Source organism: Phyllobates terribilis, unplaced genomic scaffold (assembly GCF_046119375.1).
Source record: "Phyllobates terribilis strain yellow unplaced genomic scaffold, ASM4611937v1 Scaffold_2__4_contigs__length_985480577, whole genome shotgun sequence".
NCBI classification, from domain to species: domain Eukaryota; kingdom Metazoa; phylum Chordata; class Amphibia; order Anura; family Dendrobatidae; genus Phyllobates; species Phyllobates terribilis.
Window position 1 is genome coordinate 116,531,292 of NW_027362762.1, and position 21,217 is coordinate 116,552,508.

Here is a 21,217-nt window from a genome sequence, read left to right on the forward strand (position 1 = left end):
AAGCCCAACAGTGGTTTGAATGAGAGTGAAAGATGATAGTAAATCAACAAGAGACCTGGACCTGAACCCCACTGTACGTTTCGCTTTCGCTTCTTCCAGGGGGTATATTTGTGAATATATATTGATATATACCCTAGAAGAAGCCAACGCAAAACGCACGTTGGGGTTGCGGTCCTGGTCTCTTATACTGATTTGCTATTATCTTTCACTCTCATTCAAGCCACTGTTAGGCTTTATTGTGATATGACTATTTGTTGGTTTTTCTATGCATATATCTATGTAGTTACTGCTCTTAGGCCACTAGGCCTATTATCTCTAATGATCTCTAATATGATATACTGGTGACTTCATAGTCTGTTGCTTTTCTGGGTAGGATGGAGCTCGGTGTCCCATACTCTTTAATTATACTTTTTTTTTATACTTGTGTCCCATTCTCTTTTATTATATTTTTTTTTATCATGTCTATGTTTTTTGTTTTTTTTTATAAAATATAACAACCTGTATTTGTAATTAATGTGGCCTTTTTTTGCTTCCATTGTTGTTGGGTTTATTTGTTCTTTGATATACTCTGGCCATGTATAGGTATTTATTACTTTTAACACAAACTTCTCTCTGCTACTTTTGAGGTTTGCCTAAAGGTGGCCATACACATTAAATGAATGTCTGCCAAATTCCCCAACCATCTAATGTGTGTGGAGTTGTTTCAGCCTTGAGGTCCATTTATACTAAGATTGTCCTGAATGAACGATCATTCCTGGGATTGCTCTTTTCACTATAATCATGCAGTCTATAGAGATTGCTGGTCACTCACTGGATGTGCAGCACTCTTGTTTGTCAGGTGAAATGATCTTTTGTGCTGCATAAAAGATCAACTTTCATGGCAGTGCATCACTCTGTGCTGTTGAGAACAATGACAGCGTATGTGATCTGAACAGTCTATTACAGATCGTACATTGCACATCTTAGGCCTTATTAAACAGGCTATTAAACGTCCGTAAACCGGCGGCTGTTCTTGCTGCACATTGCGCAGTGTAAATGGACCTTTTCTCCCAAGAGCAGAGGTAAGGAAAGCTGAAGATTGGGCATGTTTAATTTCAGCATGCCCAATCCTTTTGCTATCATGGGAAATAAACACTCACCAGGTATTTAAGGCAGCAGCTAATTCACCTGTTCACATTCGAACTTACTCGACCTCCAATCTATTAATTGTCTATGGGACAGCTGACAAAATAGTACTCGGCTATCTCTGGCAGTCATATAGAAAGTGATGGAGCAAAGTTTACTCATGCGCACAACCAATTCCGTTCATGGTGGACCCCATAATCAGTAAGTTTATTCCGCATGCCATGAGATAACTTACTATTTTGAGAACAATCCTTTAAGGAATATGAAACTATTAGGACTCCGGCAGCGTACCCTGACATATGAGGGTTTTAGGTTCTCTTGCAAGTTAGAGATCACAAGGTTGTACTTCGCTGTAATGTTTTTTCCTTACTATGAGAATTTATTTAACCTCCATTCTATACATTAGGTCTGAGTGTTCAGTAATTTTATGGATTTGTAGAGGATATTGCCGAATATCATCTGACATGGTTTCCTCTTCACGCTTCTATCCAGTTATATGCTTGTGGCAGTCGCGCTACTCCTCCTGACTTTATGTAAAAATATTCTGCTATTCTTGGAATTTGCCCAGGATTTTCTCATTCCTTCCTCTCTGCTCTCCTTACAACAAGCCTCCATTTTAAAGATGGATCACAGATCACTAATTTGCTCCTAAAAGCTCCTGTATTGCCGCTTGCATGATTAAATTTGATATTGGTTTAGTCAAATGCACACAAAGTGCTCCGAAACCAGTTTGACTGAGAACAGATATGTCTGTAACAATTATAAAGTGTGTGACAGGAGGAGAAATTGGTGACATTAATCTCAATAATTACATCCATAGCCGTTACACTCCCCCGGTCCTGATGAAGCACGATGGCCGGAGAAACTGCTGTGCTGGCTCCTGTGATCTCCTGCCGTTCCTGCTCTGTATTTATCCGATGCCTCGTTCTTTTCCCTATTTTCTCTTTCTGTATCTCATGTTCCTGTAAAGCCCCAAGCCGCACATTAGGGCATCTCCTTATCATTATACTGGCTAACAAATTGTGCCCGTCGATCAGTGTGTCAGGCAGGGACTTTTGCCTACAAAGCAGTGGTCCTAAGATGGCTCAACACCATCGTACGGTGTATTGGCCAGCCAGAATAACATAAATTGCTTGGCTGTGATATGGGGGATGAAGCCCCTATAATAATCATATTAGCACTGTATATTTTATTGGTACAGTTCTTAAGAAAATTACTTTAATTCAAATTCAAGCGAGGGGGCTTTGATTGACCTTTGGCGAGGCTCAGTGCTACATTACGCCCTCTCAATTAGCATTTTGGGGACTTCCGCCACTTCTGATTGACAGCCCTCGCTTGCTCAAAGCTTGCACACTGACACTGCCTGAGCCTGGCTGTGTGCACACTGACACTGCCTGAGCCTGGCTGTGTGCACACTGACACTGCCTGAGCCTGGCTGTGTGCACACTGACACTGCCTGAGCCTGGCTGTGTGCACACTGACACTGCCTGAGCCTGGCTGTGTGCACACTGACACTGCCTGAGCCTGGCTGTGTGCACACTGACACTGCCTGAGCCTGGCTGTGTGCACACTGACACTGCCTGAGCCTGGCTGTGTGCACACTGACACTGCCTGAGCCTGGCTGTGTGCACACCACGTGGGCAGGCGCATTCTCCTTACTGGCTCCTCACAGAGGCGAGCTGGGGAGGAGAACATACAGTTATTGTGCACTCACTGCCATCCGCGGGGAGTGTCAGTGTGCACGCGCAGACATGGGCACCGATGCACCTCCTCATTTGCACGTGAATTAAAAATATTTTTTTCAAGCACTGTATTACAACTAGTATGATTTTTATTTGGGCAATGTTCACAATTTTAGGATTTGCAGCAGAAAGTTATGCTGCAAATTCCGATGTGTTGGCAGGAAAAGCACTGTGAAATGCACACGTTTCTGCTGTGTTTTTTACATGCGTTTTTTTGTTGCATATTTTTCCCCGCTCATTAGTGCGGCAAAATTTGATTCTGGTGCAAATCTGCAATGAAAAAAAATAAGCAACGTGTGCATAAGGCTTTAGGAATCTCATTCACTTTGTTGGTGCTAGGAGATAGTTCCGAAAACGCAACTTGTACACATACCCTTTTCACTGTGCAGCTAGATAGTTTATTTGGGGGTGACTGACACACTAAAAAATGTTTTCTAAACTGAATACCCCTTAAAGGTAATCAGTAATTGGGTTTTTGACCACAATATTGATTCCAGTGATGTGTCACTTACTGGGCTGTTTGCTTCTGTTATGATAAAATCCCTGCTTTATGTGCTGCAGATTTAGCAGTTCTCTGAATGCTGAGCTCTGTATAACCTCGCCCACATCACTGATTGACAGCTTTCTGTGCATACTGTGCCTAGGCTGAAAGCTGTAAATTAGTGGTGGGGGTGGAGTTATACAGACGACTGCAAGACAGCATGTTTACTAGTCCTCTAGTGATAACCTGCTGATAAGCAGCCCAGTTAGTGACACATCACTGAATCAGGGTGTCTATCTCTACATTATGGTAATCTCAGATTTGGTGGCAAAGACCTGCTGACAGATTCCCTTTAAAGGAACAGTCTAAAGCTTTTTGTTATTATTTTGTAAAGGTGGCAACAATTTTTTTGGCCCATTTTTTGGAGTTTTTTGTGAAATTATGTCCAATTTACCATTTTTTTTTGTGTTCTAATACACACAAAGGAAATAAATGTGTATAACAAAACATGTGTAATTGCAATAATTTTCTAGGAGAAATACTTCATTTTCTGGAACAATTTCAAGGGTGCCAACACTTCTGGCCATGACTGTATTTTACAGCAGACCATGATTTTCACTACGTGATAGGAAATTCGTCTCTGTGTTATATTTTGGGCCTTATTCACTAAGCTAGATGGATGTTGCTTGTTGTGAATGAGTTAATTCTCAGGAAGCAGCCCCAGCATAGCAGAGATGTATAGACGGGAAGGTTAAACCTGACACTTCTCCGTTCCTCCATTATACCGTACTCCTTGTCTTTAGCTATTTGGTAAGAAAGTGGCTCTCTGCGTAGCAGTTACACAATGTGATGCACATGACCTTTAAAACTTAACAGGTTTTTTTTTTTCTCACGCTCTTCTCCAAGGCAAACGTGTTAGGAGATTAGCGGCAGCGTTTAATGCCTATTTCATTCTGTGTCAGATTGTGTACGGTGTAGAAGCTAATGCTGATTTTTGCCCTTACGAAACGGTGTTGATTAAAACCTGTGAAGACAAGCTCTTCCATTTGTTCGGTGCAATCTCTCTGAATAATGACAAAGGCCAGAGAGAATTTTATTTTTGGGATTGTAATAATAATTCACAAGCAATTCCATCTTCTGATGTCCGCACTCAATACTTATTCATCCTAAAATTATAAAGTGGCATTGAGATCTTCCATCATCGCCTGCTTCTTCTGTAGAAAAAAAATTTGTGCAAATTGTGGATCCTATAACGCCAAGAATATCTTGGCGCTATAAATGCAATTGTAAATAAAAATAAATATTAAACCTAACCCCCTGTTAAAAGGAAGATGAGCAGAAAGCTGCTGTGTGAGTGGAAAAACTGTTCAGTATTTCAGTAGGACAGAGCTCAATAATGTTTTGGTTGCATAGCACCAGCATATCAATCCAAAATATAGTAAGGATCAAAAATCAGTGTTAAGGCTCACATGTTAAGTGCAGTTTCTTGGAGAACCAATTAATCAAATTTTTTCCCCTGTTCAACCGTTGGCTTCTTTTGGTAACATGTTACATTACCAATCATACCAATCTGTAAAAAGGAGCCTTTTAAAAGGGGATTTTTTCTCAACAGGGTTTTGCTGCCTAATCTGAGAGCAGCTTGATGTAGAGACACAGACAATGATTCCAGCATATCACTTACTGGGCTGCTTGCTATACAGTAGTTTTTTTAAATCAGTGTTTTATCAGCAAGAAATTATCACTAGAAAACCATTTTGCCTGATTCCAGGTAGTCAAAGCCACTCTCTCACCACTGATTGGCAGCTTTCTGTTTACACAGTGCATATGCAGAAAACAGCCAATCAGAGGTGTGGGCGGGGTTATACAGAGCTTGGCATTCAGAGAACTGCTAGATCTACAGCAGCTAAAAGTCTTGAATCAAAAACTGCAGCAACCAGCCCACTAAGTGACACATTGCTGGAATCAGTTTATCTGCCCCATACATCATGCTGCTCTCAAATGGGAAAGCTAACAAATGGATTTCTTTTAACGTGTTGTTAGGTACGAAAATATTGAGCTTAGGCTAGAACTTCAATAACAGATAGATGGGGGTCTGACATTGGACTGTTCTGCGGCACCCGTCAGCGACTACTACACATGGAATGGAGCTGTGTCATTCATTTACAGCCGGTGACGACCAGAGCTTGTAGCAGCTGATCGGTACTTGTGTCTGGTGTCAGACCCTGACCAACTTGATATTGATCAACTCTACAAATAGGTCATGAATATTTTCTGCCTGGATAGGCCCTTTAATAGTTGTACCAAGATTACAAGTCTGTAGGATAGTTAATAATTGGGGTGAAGCACTGGGGACCTCCACCTATCACATTTTGCATTTTTTAATACATCAGTGACCAGCATATGCACTGCCACTTTATCCAAAGTCTACGAGACTGCCTCAGATGGCTGATTATAGCTTAAAGTCCAATGCCGGCCTATGCCAAAGAGTGGCGCTGTTTGTAGAGAAAAGGGAGACATTTCTAAACTTGTAGAACCTCATTGTCCCATTGTATTATCCATTGGTGTATTTTGTTATAATCAGGTATCAAATCTTAATAAATGGCCCCACATAGCTTAATTAGGCCCAACAACTCTGACAATAACTGATCACAAATGCGACTTGTTTCACTTCATATTTTCACCTACGATCAGGATCTCTCATATTGATCTAGTGGCCATTGCGACTTGAAATAGTGACTGGTTGATCATGTGCTCGACATAGTAAATTGAGTACTGATATCCCCAAAAAATGTTCCTTTGTTACAGATAATAGAAATGAGCTCGGTCTGCCAGTTTTATTTCTTTTTATATAGATTTCATGTTACTCATGAACCCGCAATCTGTACTGTTACAATACAATGGCAATATGGAGAATCTGTGTAATAGCCTTGAGTGAAATGAATGTTATTGTGCTAGCCGCTTGTGTGGAAAGTGTAATGATCTAAGTGCAATTCTCATTCCTCCTGCAGATACTGACGGAGCAGGTTTGCACTCAGGTGGTCCACAAGCCTCACCCAGAGCCAGACTCAACTGTGAAAATCCAGAATCCAAGTAAGAAGCGCTGGATGTGCCCATCATACCGTGTGCCAGGCTGAACCTCATTGTACTCATGTGCCCGTCTTGTGCAAAGCAGACGTCTATAAGGAGGGTTTGACACACTCCAAGTACGGACCACGATGCACAAAACCGTCGGCAGGTCTCCTGATCGAAACGCAACAGCCTCATAGCCATGTATGAGCGTGTTGAGTTTGGGTCAGAAAACCCCCGTTCTGGTCCCCTCATCGTAGTCCGTACTCGGACGGTGTGAAGCTGGTCTAATTGTAGCATCATCTTCTACTATTTTTCTGCAAGTAAACATAACTGATCCAGAGTAGTGTTGAGCCACCCCCGTAGTGTTCGAGTTCGGTTCGTCGAACACCCGTGTGTTCGCCGAACTGTTCGTCGAACTGTTCGTCGAACACCTTCGAACACCGTTAAAACCAATGGCAGGCAAACAAAAACACATAGAAACACATAGAAAACACCTTCAAAGGTGTCCAAAAGCTGACAAACTGCTCAGAAGACACAACTAACACATGGAAAAGTGACAAGTACATATAGTCATGCGAAAATAAAAGAGGTGGAGGAGTAAAAGGAGGGGGAGACACAGATATAGGCATGTCATGCCCTTCTAAAATCCAAAAAGTGAGAAGCCGACACGGCCAGTCCGCTCCTGCCCGTGCCACCTCCGTGTCGCCGGGTTTGTGCCAGAGCCGCGGTGAACCCTGACGGCCAGCCCCCCTCTCCCAATACTGGTGCCTGTCCACTGGTGGGTCGAGCGAGTCCCCCTGTGGTGGAGGCAGCTCTAAGCTTTTTAATTTAAATTGTCTCTCTAATTTGAATGAATACACTTTAAATCCATTTACAAGGATCTATTGGAGGGCAAGTCTCATGCCAGCAGCCGCGGTAATTCCAGCTCCAGTAGCATCCACTAAAGCTGCTGCAGTTAAAAAGCTTTTATAAGGATCGAGCTCGGCTGTCCACCGCAAGGCATCCTACTGCCAGTCCCAGCCCCTATGCCTTGGGGTGCCTCCTGATGCTCTTCACTGAGTATCCCATGGTCCCGAAGCATTTCCTTTGAAAAAATTAAGTGTCTAAACTACAGGTGGTGTAGCTTGCTTAACAGCCGGGATAATCCGCTGACTAGCAGACACTGCTACTAGGCACAAAGTATTTCCTGGGCTAGATGCAGTTAAAAATTTGTAATTAGATACTCTCGTTGGATGCTGAGAAAGCATTCCATAGAGTCTCCTGGCACGCCATATATGATTCTCTTAAAAAGCTTGGGGTAGGGGTCTAGGGGACCCTTTTATAGCCAAAATCACGGCCCTGTATCGCAATACGTCACCTAGGCTGAAGATAGATGGAACTGTAGCACCCTGAGGGCTCGGTTGCTACAGACGTATTGCACCTCACCCAGAGGTGTGATATCTCACTCTCAGGTAAGGATGGAGTGTGGATCAGGACCCGACACCTGCATGCATTACACCACATTGCCGTGGGGCAGGGCGACCAATATGCCCCTGAGATGGGCACGACAGTCCCTGTCCCTGGCTGGAGTGGGGGGAGGGAACACTGAGGAAGGGGAACCCTGTAGTGCAGGAGCAGGGAGGAAGCAGTTCCTGGGTGCATTGAGAAGGGAGTATAAAAGGTGGGCACCATCTTAGTTCAGTGCAGAGAAGTCTGAGCAGAAGTGGCAGGGAGCAGGGGCTCTGCATGAGCTCTGCTCCGGAGGCGGGCCTAGTAACAGAGGCCCAGGCCTGGAAGAGGGAGAAGGAAGGAAGGAAGAGGAGCGGAGAAGGCTCCAGGAACGAGGAATGAAGGGATCCCAGGTGTGCGGACGGGCGAGTCGCCACCGCACGCCCGAATCCACCTGCGTGGAGGGGTCAGGCCAAAGGGGGAGACCGGTCCCCGAACTAGTGGAGGCAGGAAACGACCCTCAGCTAGAAACCGGAGGCTCTGACATTTTATGTGGCGCAGCCCCTCGCTACACCCGCTAGGAAGGCACCACATAGGGTCAGGGAAACTGGCGCCAAGTTTACCAAGAGGAGGCCCGAGGCAGCCGGACAGAAGTGTTGGTAAGAAAGGCCAGACAAAGGACACACAAAGGGGGTCCTGTGAAGTGCTCCAAAGTTATCTGGGAGTTGTCTGAGCCCCTCACCTGGTGAGCACAGTACGACGTGGGCAGCCGTTACCTGCAGACGTGGTCTGGATAATAAGAACTGTGAGTAAAGGCCCTGGACTGCATCACTGACTCGGTGTCGTTACTGCTGCTGCCCTGCACCATCACCCCCATCCTCCGCATACACTGCCCTGAGGCTATACTCCTCCCGTGGGGAGTTATGCTACGCTCTGCTGCACCCACAACACCAGCCTCAGCGGTCTGCCCTGCAGCAGCGGTTCACTCTGACCGCAATCCACGGGTGGCGTAGTCGGACATTTAAACATCAAAACCACATAAATAGTTCCGCCACTGGTTTGACCGCCCTGAGCCACGGAACCGGGTCGCCGCCACGAAGACTACAACCACCAGCATCCACCAAAAAGGGTCCGGCTCCGGGTGTCCCAAGGCCCAGGGGGTGCGTCAGAACATTTTCATCACCTTTCACAATCACCAATGGGACAAGGCAGGGATGTTCTCTGTCCCCTCTCTTATACATCCTAGTGACGGAGCACCTGCTCTCATCAATTCGCCATAACCCCAATATTAGGTGGATTGAGGTGGGAGGCACCGAGTACAAGTGCTCTCTATTTGCTGATGATGTCCTAGTATATATCACTCAATCACATATATCCATCCATGCTGTTATGGCTGAAATAGATCACTTTGTTACATGGTCAAATTTTAAAATCAATGCAGCGAAGTCTGAGGCCCTCGATGTCTCCCTCCCCAAATCCATATAGGATTCCATCCAGTCCAACTTTCCCTTTGCCTGGCCCTCACAGGGTATCAAATACTTAGGAATTCCTATTCATAGAGACCTCTCCCATCTATGTTATCTTAATTTTGGGCCCTTTATTGAACAATTCCATACAGACCACGGTTGGCAAGTTAGAACTGTAAGATTCACTACGTGAACCGCTGGTGTTTTGTGGAAAAGCACATGTACACCGCGTTCCAAATTATTATGCAAAAAGTGTTTAGGAGTGATAAGGGAAGAATTTGTTTGTTTGTCAGTTAAACTCATTGATGGTGATGTGTGTCAGGGCTCTTTATATCACTGTAAGCAATTGCAGACACCTGTGCTAATTAGTTTGGCAGGTGTGTCCAATGAAAGGCAAGACTACTTAAGAAGGCTCTCTCACATTATTAAGCAGCCTACATTTTCTGCCAAAATGGGAAAGAAAAAGGATGTGTCGGCTGCTGAGAAGCAACAAATTGTGGAGTGTTTAGGTCAAGGCATGACTACAATCAACATTGTGCGATGATCAGGATGAAGTGTCTTGGCAATCAAGAAGTATGTAGCTGATTCACAGTACACACGTGTGCGTGCTGATAAGGGCAAATTGAGGACTCTTTCCTACAGGCAATTACGTCAGGTTGAAAGAGCAGCGGCAAAAAAGCCTTGTCATAGCAGCAGACAAGTTTTTGAAGCTGCTTGTGCCTCCAACGTCCCCCGAACAACAAGATGCAGGGTCCTTCAGAGGTTTGCAGCTGTGCATACGCCATCCTGTCGACCTCCTCTATCCACTTCACACAAGCAGAAACGGCTCCAGTGGGCCAAACATTACATGAAGACTGATTTCAAAACTGTTTTGTTCACGGATGAGTGCCGTGCAGCGCTCGATGGTCCAGATGGATGGAGTGGAGGATGGCTGGTTGATGGACACCCCACGCAAACACGGCTGCAGCGCCAACAAGGAGGAGGTGGAGTAATGTTTTGGGCTGGAATCATGGGGAGAGAGATTGTCGGCCCCTTTAGGATCCCTGAAGGCGCTAAAGATGAACTCCATAATGTATGTGGATTTTCTCAAACAGCACTTCCTGCCATGGTTCAAGAAGAAGAACCGTGTATTTCACAGCAAGATCATTTTTCTGCATGATAATGCACCATCTCATGCTGCACATAAAACATCTGCATCTCTGGCTGATATGGGCATAAAAGGGGACAAACTTATGGTGTGACCCCCATGCTCCCCTGACCTCAACCCCATTCAGAACCTTTGGAGCATCATTAAAAGGAGTGTCTATGATGGCGGGAGGCAGTTCACATCTAAGCAACAGCTCTGGGAGGGTATTCTGTCCTCATGCAAAACAATTGAAGCAGAAACCATCCAAAACCTGACAAATTCAATGGAAGAGAGAGTTCAGAAGCTCCTTTCGAACAAGCGGTCCTATGTGAAAATGTAACATCACCTAGAATAAAGTTTTGAGTTGAAAACTGTTTGATTTCAGTTTCTAACAACCTGCTAATGCTTATAATTTCAAAAATGACCATTTTTTTGGTCTTTATTAAAATGAAAAGGTTGATCGAAAAGTTTGGGGGATCTAAGAGTGTGGCAACCCAGTAGTCATGATTACTTCGAATTCTGACAATATGAGGGTCATGCTGCAGGTAGTGCAGCAAGAAGGCACTTATGTGTCTTGCGCATCTCGGAGCCCCAAAATTATTTTCCGGGCTAGATGCAGCTAAAAATTATTTTTAATTTTAAATCTGGTGGAGCTTTAGTATAGATGGCCTAATAGGATCAGTGCTGCACACTGCTACAAAGCCCAAATTATTTTCCAGTCAAGATACAGATAAACATGATTAGTAATTTGAAAGCTTAAAACGTTTGGTAGGGTGATTTTAACCAATCATCAAGCTTTTACTCTCCCCAGGATGACACAGGGGTAGAAAAGTCGTTTCGGATCCATGATTTGTTCATCTTTATGAACGTGAGTCTGTCTACATTATCAGTGGAGAGCCGCGTGCGCTTATCTGTCAGCACACCACCAGCAGCGCTGAACACGCGTTCAGACAGAACGCTGGCTGCGGGGCATGACAAGATCTCCAAGGCGTAAGTGGCTAGCTCCGGCCATTTATCCAGATTGGAAGCCCAAAAAGAGCAAGGGTCCAGTGACACAGTCGTGGCTTCAATGTTTACTTGGAGATACTCCTGTACCATCGTCTCTAGGCGTTGACTATGTGTCAGACTTCTTGTCTCCTGTGGCCTTGCAAAGGATGGGCTAAAAAAGTGGTGAAATGATTCCGCAAAATTGATGTTACCAGCAGATACTGTGGTTCTGTTACGGTTTGAGTGCTGAACACTTGACGGTCCCACGGTTGGCAAGTTGGAACTGTGAGATTCACTACGTGCACCACTGGTATTTTGTGGAAAAGCACATGTAAGATTCTGCAACAGTCTCTGCTGATACTCCTGCATGCGTGCATCCCTTTCTATGGCAGGAATAATTTCTGCAAATTTACTTTTGTACCGGGGATCTAACAGTGTGGCAACCCAGTAGTCAGGATTATTTCTAATTCTCACAATTCGAGGGTCATGTTGCAGGTAGTGCAGCAAGAAGGCACTCATGTGTGTTGCCCATCCAGGGGCACCAAGTCCCTGTTGTGTTGGTGGCGAGGTAACAATCATGCTTCCTTCCTCTGTCCTCTCCCCCCAACCTCGCACAACAGAAATGTGATCAAGGTCTCCCTCATCTGATGAGTCTTCCATCAGTTCGTCCTCCACTTCTTCCTGGGCTCCTGCACCTTCCTCACTAGTTTGGCTGCTACCATGCGCCCTGGTAAAACCATCTCCCCCACCCTCACATGCCTGCCGCCTTGGTGCTGCCGACCTTCTGGACCTTGCAGATGTTAGCCCTTCCGCATACAACTCCTCCTCCTCTACTTCCTCCACCTCCTCTTGTGCCACCACCTGACTCCGAATTCTGTTTAACATGTGCTCCAGCATGTAAATCACCGGAATAGTCATGCTGATAATGGCATCGTCAGCACTAAACATCTTCGTCGCCATTTCAAAACTGTGCAGAAGGGTGCATAGGTCCCTGATCTGAGACCACTCCTCCAGCGTGATTTGCCCCACCTCTGAATCTCGTTGGCCCAGGCTATACGTCAGAACGTATTGCACCAGGGCTTGTCGGTGCTGCCACAGTCGCTGCAACATGTGCAGAGTTGAATTCCACCGGGTAGGCACATCGCATTTTAGCCGGTGAAGTGGCAGGCCCAACGACTTCTGTAGAGATGTAAGTCGCTGAGCTGCGGGATGCGAACGGCGGAAGTGAGCACACAGCGACCGTGCCCTCTGCAGAAGGCCATCTAGTCTGGGATAGTGGGCTAAAAATTGCTGGACAACCAGGTTCAACACGTGAGCCATACAAGGCACGTGTGTGACATTGCCCCGGCGAAGGGCCGCACCCAGGTTTGCAGCATTGTCGCACACGGCCTTCCCTGGTTTCAGGTCCAGTGGAGACAACCATTCATGAAATTGGTTCTCCAGAGCTGACCACAACTCCTCAGCTGTGTGACTCACATTTCCCAGACATTTCAATGTAAAAACCGCCTGATGACGTTGAGCCCTACTGCCAGCATAGTAAGGAGGTGTGCAGGATCCCTTCTGCGCAGTTAGAAAGCTTGTGGCATGACCAGACAGGCTTTGGGTGCAGGTGGAAGACCGAGAGGAGGTTGAGGAGGCAGAAGCAGTGGAGGAACTTTGACATAAAGAGGATTGACGCACAACTCGTGGGGACGGCAAGACTTGGACAGCAGCCCCTTGTCCTGCTGTCACCATAGTTACCCAGTGCCCAGTCAGCGACATGTAACGCCCCTGTCCATGCCTACTCGTCCAAGTGTCTGTGGTGAAATGCACCCTGTCACACACAGAGTTTCTCAAAGAAGCGGTGATGTTGTGTGCGACATGCTGGTGGAGCGCAGGCACACCTTTCTTTGAGAAGTAGTGCCGACTGGGCATCTGGTACTGGGGCACTGCGACGGACATAAGGTCTCGAAAATCCTCTGTGTCCACCAGGCGGAAAGGCAGCATTTCTGTAGCCAAGAGCTTGCAGATGGTGAAATTCAACCTCTTAGCTTTCTCATGGCTAGGAGGAAATGGTCTTTTACTTGTCCACATCTGAGGGACCGAGGGCTGGCTATTGTGCTTAGACGGGGTTGATAAGGGTGTCCCCGGCAAACTGCCGGTCTGTGAGGAAGATGCAGGCGGACATGTTAGGTTGCCTTGATCCAAAGGTGGTGCTATCGATGTCGGACAGCGCTCAACACCAGCTGGTGTTACCACCTCCAAAGAAAATGATGACCTGCCAATCACGCTGGCTGTTGCGGGTAAAGAGGTGGCAGGTCTGCGCCCCAAAACAGGTGTGACTGCTGTCCCCCCAGTCACAGAGGATGAAGAGGCCGCGGATGCACAAGATATGGCAGACGGTGGTTGGCCCGGCCGGCTAGACCGCATTGTAGCACACTGAGCTTCCCACTGCAACTTATGCTTCATGTCCATGTGCCGGTTCATGCATGAAGTACTCAAACTATGTATTTTTTGGCCTCTACTTAGCTTTTGCTGACAAATGTTACAGATAACACGAGTTGGGTCATCTTTATCGATCTGAAAAAATGCCCAGGCTATGCAAGGCTTAGCACCCATGCGACCTGAAGAGCCACCACGACTTGTGGTGAGAGGCAGAGTTGTGTTTGAGGATGCAGTTGTTGACGTGCTTCCAGTACTACGTCTCTGTCCAGGAAGGCGCAACCTGACCTCGTCGTCACTAGCATCTTCCTCCACCTCCTCTGCTGACCTCATCTCTTGGCTGACTGTGGGTTGACAGTAAGTGGGATCTCCGACCTCATCATCATCACCCTGTGCGTTATCACACCCGTCGTCCTCAGAGCCAACCTGTTCCTGCCCTGACAAAAAACTAAAGTTGTCGCTCCAATCAGGTACTTGAGTCTTATCATCGTCTTCCTCATTGTCTCCACCAACAGGAGTTACAGTTTGGGAATGAGGGTCTACATTATGGTCAGAACCTTCTGCGTCTGGTCCTGGATCCGACTCATAAAGATTCTGGGCATCAGTGCAGATCATTTCCTCGTCTGGATTCACAGAAGCGCTGGAGTCGACCTCTGATTCCCAGGCTATAGTATGAGTAAACAGCTCTGCAGACTCAACCATCTGTTCTACCTCATACTCAGACGGGCAGCTGGAGATTTGGGAGCTGTGAGGAAGCAAGTGCGATTTGGGTGACACCTTTGAGGACTGGAGTATTTGTGATGTTGAAGTTGATGTGGAGGAGAGCCCACTTAAAGGAGCACTTGATATCCGTTGAAGCACCTGCTGTTTTTGTGCCTCATCTGGAATTTGTAGCGATTGGCGTGGCCGTAAGAAAGGGATCTTATCACATTGTCCGCTAAAAGAAGTAGACATTTTAGTTTGGCTGGAAGATGGTCTTTCTTCTGCAGATGTTACTGTTGCTTTAACACCTACCCCACGGACACAACCTTTTTTCCCCTTCCCAACACGCCTATTCCCCTTTCCACCAGCAGCAGGCCTTTTTCCACTCATTTTGGTGGTTAACTAATTCACAACTCTGGAGTTGTTTGCACAAAAAAACAATGGATGGGAACCGAGCAGAGCTGAGTGGCCAAACTGTGGTATTAGGCCAAAACTATTGGCTGGGTTAGATGCAGAAAAAAATATATTCAGTTTGCAACCTGATGGAGGTCAGTATAGATGGACTAATAGAACAAGTCCCACACACAGCTAGAAGCCGAAATATTTTTTCAGAGGTAGATGCAGAAAAAAATATATTCAGTTTGCAACCTGATGGAGGTCAGTATAGATGGACTAATAGAACAAGTCCCACACACTGCTAGAAGCCCAAATATTTTTTCAGAGGTACTGTAGATGCAGATAAAAATTAGTTTTAATTTGCAACCTGATGGAGGTCAGTATAGATGGACTAATAGAGAAAGTCCGACACACTACTAGAAGGCCAAATATTTTTTCAGAGGTAGATGCAGAAAAAAATATATTCAGTTTGCAACCTGATGGAGGTCAGTATAGATGGATTAATAGAACAAGACCCACACACAGCTAGAAGCCCAATATTTTTTCAGAGGTAGATGCAGAAAAAAATATATTCAGTTTGCAACCTGATGGAGGTCAGTATAGATGGACTAATAGAACAAGTCCCACACACTGCTAGAAGCCCAAATATTTTTTCAGAGGTACTGTAGATGCAGATAAAAATTAGTTTTAATTTGCAACCTGATGGAGGTCAGTATAGATGGACTAATAGAATGATGCTATGCCCAAAAGATTTTACTTCACTAGGTGCAGTAAAAAAATTGGTATTCTATACACAGGTGGTATATCTTGCAACACAGATAGGCTACTCCACTGACTAACACACTCTGCAATAGGCCAAAAAGGATTAGCTTTGCTAGATTCAGCCAAATGCTGTGAAAAAAACTTGCACAGCACTGGCACAGACCTGCCTGGCAAAAACTGATAGGAACTCATGTAACCTAGTCCTGAAAAGGACTCCAATTGCAATTAGTCTTTACTCCCACAACCTATCTATTTAAGAGCACAGACCTGCCTGATAAAAGTCGTAGGAAATGCTGTAACCTAGTCCTTAAAAGGACTGCAATCACAACTATTCCCTACTCCCAAGCTATCTGTAGATTTGTGCGAAAATTGGCTTGAAATTAACAAGGTATAGCGCACACAGCAACAGCGGTGCCGTCTAACACGCAGCTGCAGCAGTGAGAAAATGGTGGCAACGGGGAAAATGGCTTGGTCTTATAGGGCAAGGACATGTGACATACACTGCCAATGACACATGCCCTTGCTTGTGTGAAAAAAAGCACTTCGCTCCGTGTGTGCGCTGCTGATAGGCTGACAGATTGCACCTCCCCACTGCAAATGCGGGAAAGAGAAAAAAAAATGGAGATCTTCATTGTTCCTGCAGAGATCCATCCCCTGCCCCTCCCCCCGCCCCGCTGTACACTCAAACTGCGTATTAACATTAATTTTCATCATTACTGAGAAAAAATCCAGTTATGATTTTGGTGCACGAACAGTTATCGAACATAACCTCGAACAGCCGAATTTTTCTCAAATTGTTCGTGTTCGCCGACCGGCTCGAACACCGCCCAAAACAGCTCGAATTTGAGATTGGCGAACAGTTCAAGTAGAACAACGCTCATCTCTAATCCAGAGTCACATACCCATCATGTGTGCTATACCGTGTCCTCCACTCACTTCATTTTCTTGGTTTTGTGTTCTCAATTTTAGTTGAAGGGTGATACTTATGTAAACTTTTTAAAGGGAATCTGTCACCAGGATTTTGCTACCCCATCTTAAATCAGTTTGATGTAGGGACAGAGACCCTGATTCCAGTGATGTATCACTTACTGGGCTGCTTGCTGCAATTTTGATAAAATTACTGTTTTCTCTGCTGCAAATCTAGCAGTTCTCTGAATGTTGAGCTCTGTGTAACCCCCGCCTACACGTAGTGTACACAGAAAGCTGCCAATCAGTGATGAGGGCGGGGTTATGCAGAGCTCATGAATATGGAGGACTACCTGGCATCATTTTTACTAGTCCTCTAGTGATAATCTTCTGCTGATAAAATGGTGATATTATCAAGTCTACATCAGGCAGCCCAGTAAGTGCCACATTGCTGGAATCAGGATCTCTCTCTCTACACTATGCTTTTCTTAAGTTAGATTGCACAAACTTGCTGACAGATTCCCTTTAATTATATGGGCAGCACAGAGGCTCACTGGTTAACACTGTAAAAATCAATTAAAATCACAACATCTGCAAGGATCCTTCCCAAGTTTGTGTGGGTTTTCTCCAGGTTCTCCGGTTTTCTTCCACACTACAGACATACTGATAGGGATTTAGATTGTGAGCCCTGATGGGGACAGTGACGTCTGTAAAGTGCTGTGGAATATGATGGCGTCATATAAGCGAGTAAAGTAAATCAATAAATATACTCATTCAAGCAATTCAGCCAATTTGTCATTAAAACTTTCTTAGACCTCATTCAGACAACAGTAATGCAGGTTCACTTTATCATCTGTGTTACAGTGATAAGTCTCGGCCTGATTACGCGTCTACCAGCCCAAGCTGACAGCTTAGATCACCTTGATACTGACTATTCAGGCTCATAAAACTTAAGGTCGAGCCGTTATTTTGCAGCCATAGCACAGATGCAAAAATGTGCCAACATTACTGCTATCGAAATAAGGCCTGATATGTCTTTTGCCACAAGGCTCCTATAAATATAAGCTCCTCCCCCACCTGTCAATCACCCCTTCCGAATAACATTTGTAATTGCTGAGGTTGTAAAATATGGCAACGAGTCATTATTGGAGGTAATCGTTCTCGCAACTGTCCATATGCCTGTATCACATTGTCTCACATTTTGGTAAAAAATAAACTCTGATAACTTTTCTTTAAGTTGACCTCAACTTAAACCTAGAGGCTCCCACGTCAAAGAAATACCTGCATAGGAGTTTTAAAGGGGTAGTCCCATCTCCAAGATCCTATCCCAATTTGTGGTAGGTGTGATCATAATAATATTAGTAAATACCTCCAATTAGAAATGTAGTATAGTTCTCCTGATTTTCTACGTCGCTTACCTCATTTGCAGGGCACTGCATTAGCTTAGGTATCCATGGTTACGACCCCTCGTATAGTGACCGTTGGTTGTTAGTAGTCATAACCATAGATACCTAAGCTACTGCTATGCTCTGCACAAAGGGTAAGTGACATGGCGAATCATAAGAACTATACTACATTTCTAATTGGAGGTATTTGCTAATATTATTATAATGATTACACCTGCTACATATTGGAATAGGATCTTGGAGATGGGAATACCCCTTTAATTCTCAGATGAGCTAAATTTTGGACAGTACAAGGTTTCGTTGGTGGCTGCAGACCTCAGGCTGCCCAATAGTACTGACAATTATTCAGTTCTTTGTAGAATGGTACAATGTATTACCTTAAGAATGTACAATATTTTTATTTATTTTTTAGTGATTTTGAAGGTAGTGGCCACACTGCTTAAAAACTCCACTCCAAGTACTGATCTGATGGAAGTAAGACGCCTGTTCCTGTCTGATATGATAAAGCTTTTCAGCAACAGTCGTGAGAATCGGAGGTGGGTTACCATTCCACTTTGTAGCTTTTCGATTGTTCTTCTTTTCATAGTTGTTTGTAAGGTCATGTTACTCCTGGTACATTCATCTGAGGAAAACTAGGAACAGTTTTATGAAAATAGTAGTTAAAGGGAATCTGTCAGCAGGGTTTTATTATATAACCTGAGAGCAGCGTGATGTCTAGATAGAGACCCTGAATCCAGCGATGTGTCACTTACTGGGCTGCTTGTTGTAGTTTCAATAAAACTGGTGTTTTATCGGCACAGATAATCACTAGAGGACTTTTTTTGGGGCCTCCTAGTCCTCCTGCTCTGTGTAACCCCACCCCCACCACTGATTAGCTGTCCGTGAACAATGTACACAGAAAGCGGCCAATCAGAGGTGTGGGCGGGATTATACAGAGCTCAGCATTCAGAGAACTGCTAGATGTGCAGCAGAGAATAAAGTAATTTTATCAAAACTGCAGCCATCAGCCTAGTAAGTGAGTCAGTGACACGTTACTTGGATCAGGATATCTGTAAGAAATAAAGGCTCCTGCAGCTTAGTAAGTGAATGCCAAGATATAACAACATATTCTCATTGTTAATGCTTTTCAGTAGAAGTATGTGCCCCTCTTGATATGTTTCCTTATTCCAGGTGCCTTCTGCAGTGCTCGGTATGGCAGGACTGGATGTTTTCTCTCGGGTACATAAATCCCAAAACTTCTGAGGAGCAGAAGATCACAGAAATGGTATACAACATATTCCGGATACTGCTGTATCATGCCATCAAATATGAATGGGGAGGCTGGAGAGTCTGGGTGGACACTCTCTCTATAGCTCATTCCAAGGTACGTTGTCTTTACCCGTCTCATGCTCTTTTACATAATCGTTTGGTGCCACCTTGTGGCATAAGCTGCACACTTCTGTGCGTGGCAGTGTGAGGAGGGTCTGTCGCTCATTCTAATAATGGATGTGTACTCTTTACATCGTGTGAGCTTAGAATAACCCAATTATACAGTGGTGCGAAATGGTTATGGTAATAAAACATAGCATAATAATAAGAGACAGACACTAAACGTATTTCATCTGCACTTTGAACATATAGGATGCTGTTTCATTAATTGTATATATAGCTCTGTCGCATGTCTACATAATCAACGTCAATGTGCCATACGCCGATTTTCCTGTCATACCGATCAGTACATTTTTAATCTGCTATCTCAGACTCTATAGAATACTAACAAGGTTCATCCCCAGTCACAGAATAGTAGCAGCAAATGTCTTGTGTAACCCTCTTCCATTGATTTACACACTTATGATTTAATTGGTACAGTTTTGCATCTTACCAATGTTGGCCAGCAATTAACAGGTTTTCAAAAACACCAAAAGTCCAATAAAACATACCAATTCAGACATCACCTTTACATACTTTTACACTGTTTTGGCCATGCAGGGTTTGAGGAAGTTGTTGCCCTTTTTTAGGTTGTAGCTTTAATGCCAAATAAAGAGTAAAGCCCCCCCCGTGCTCATTGGACTAATGTCAGATGAACCCGCCGATATCGACGAGTTTGGCCAACGGTCTAATGGTGTATGGAGGCGCCACACGAATGATGGTCAGGGGATATGTTAATCATGCATGTCCGATTTTGCACTGCCAATCGCATTGTTCTCCCAGTGGTAAGCTGCCGGCTGACATGTCAGTCGATGACTTTCGCATAGAGTCTGTATGTTGGAGCTGCAGAGTAACGTGTGGAAGCTGCAGCCTGTTAAGTGTGAACTCTGGAGTTGAACACTTCTGTTTTGTGCTGGAGCTCAGGCTGAAGGGGATATGGAGACTGATAGGACCGTACCTCTTAGGTGTGTAAAGTCTGCTCCTGGAGAAAGACTGTAATCTGTTTGGCTGAGAACGCGCTGACATATATGTGCCTGTTGAATGACCTGTTTATTTGCTGTGATACCTTTGTGCCCAGATGAGCCTGTTTTGATTTTGAAAGCAATAAAATTGCACCTGTTTGGACCAAACCGCATAGCCTGTGTGAACGCTACCTAATGCCTACCAGATAGTGTGGATCCCTACACTAACATACATAGTTAATTTTATTTTTGCATTTTTAATCTACCAAATCAGATTTTGCTTCTTTGTTCTTGATACTTTTAACTAATCTTCAAGAAAATAATCTGTGTAAGAAAGAGATGAAGTATTTCCTGCTGCCGATAAACTGTAATAGTTAAAATCTACAAGGTAAAAAGCCAACGGTGGATTTGCTGCAGACATGCATGATTATTACTTTGAAGTTGGCTCCTGATTTGCATATGCGATGAATGCTGGGGGAGACATGATTGATGGGCGCAGGGATGTGTTGTGATTGCTCGTACATGTCTTCACATGAAATTGTTCTGTGCCGAGGCTTCACCATGGCTACGTGTGTAATCGTGTCTGCGGTTATACGTATTTAGAGAATGTGCCATGTTTCTCGGTCCAGAACAGAACGATCAGGTCTCGAGACCATGGAGGCCCTTTTGTTTTCTCCATCATCTAAGCTTTGCTTTCAGAATCTCCAGCTTTGATGCTGGAGTAATTGCAGGGATAATGAGTTTAATTTGTTTATCCCTGCCCTGGAAACGAAAAGGGACACGAACAATATTCTATTACGATGGCAGGAAGCAATTAATACAAAGTGCATA

The 21,217-nt window shown here is 44.7% G+C and overlaps 1 protein-coding gene across 6 annotated transcripts in view; it reads left to right on the forward strand.

Moving 5' to 3' along the window:
• NBEA (neurobeachin) overlaps positions 1 to 21,217 on the forward strand; it is a 786,732-nt gene that overhangs the window by 254,361 nt on the left and 511,154 nt on the right. For all 6 annotated transcript variants that reach the window (XM_073662535.1, XM_073662540.1, XM_073662538.1 and 3 more), the window contains exons 19-21: positions 6,357 to 6,438; positions 18,430 to 18,553; positions 19,188 to 19,380. In XM_073662535.1, coding sequence (XP_073518636.1) covers positions 6,357 to 6,438; positions 18,430 to 18,553; positions 19,188 to 19,380 — 399 coding nt within the window. The remainder of the gene's footprint in view (positions 1 to 6,356; positions 6,439 to 18,429; positions 18,554 to 19,187; positions 19,381 to 21,217) is intronic.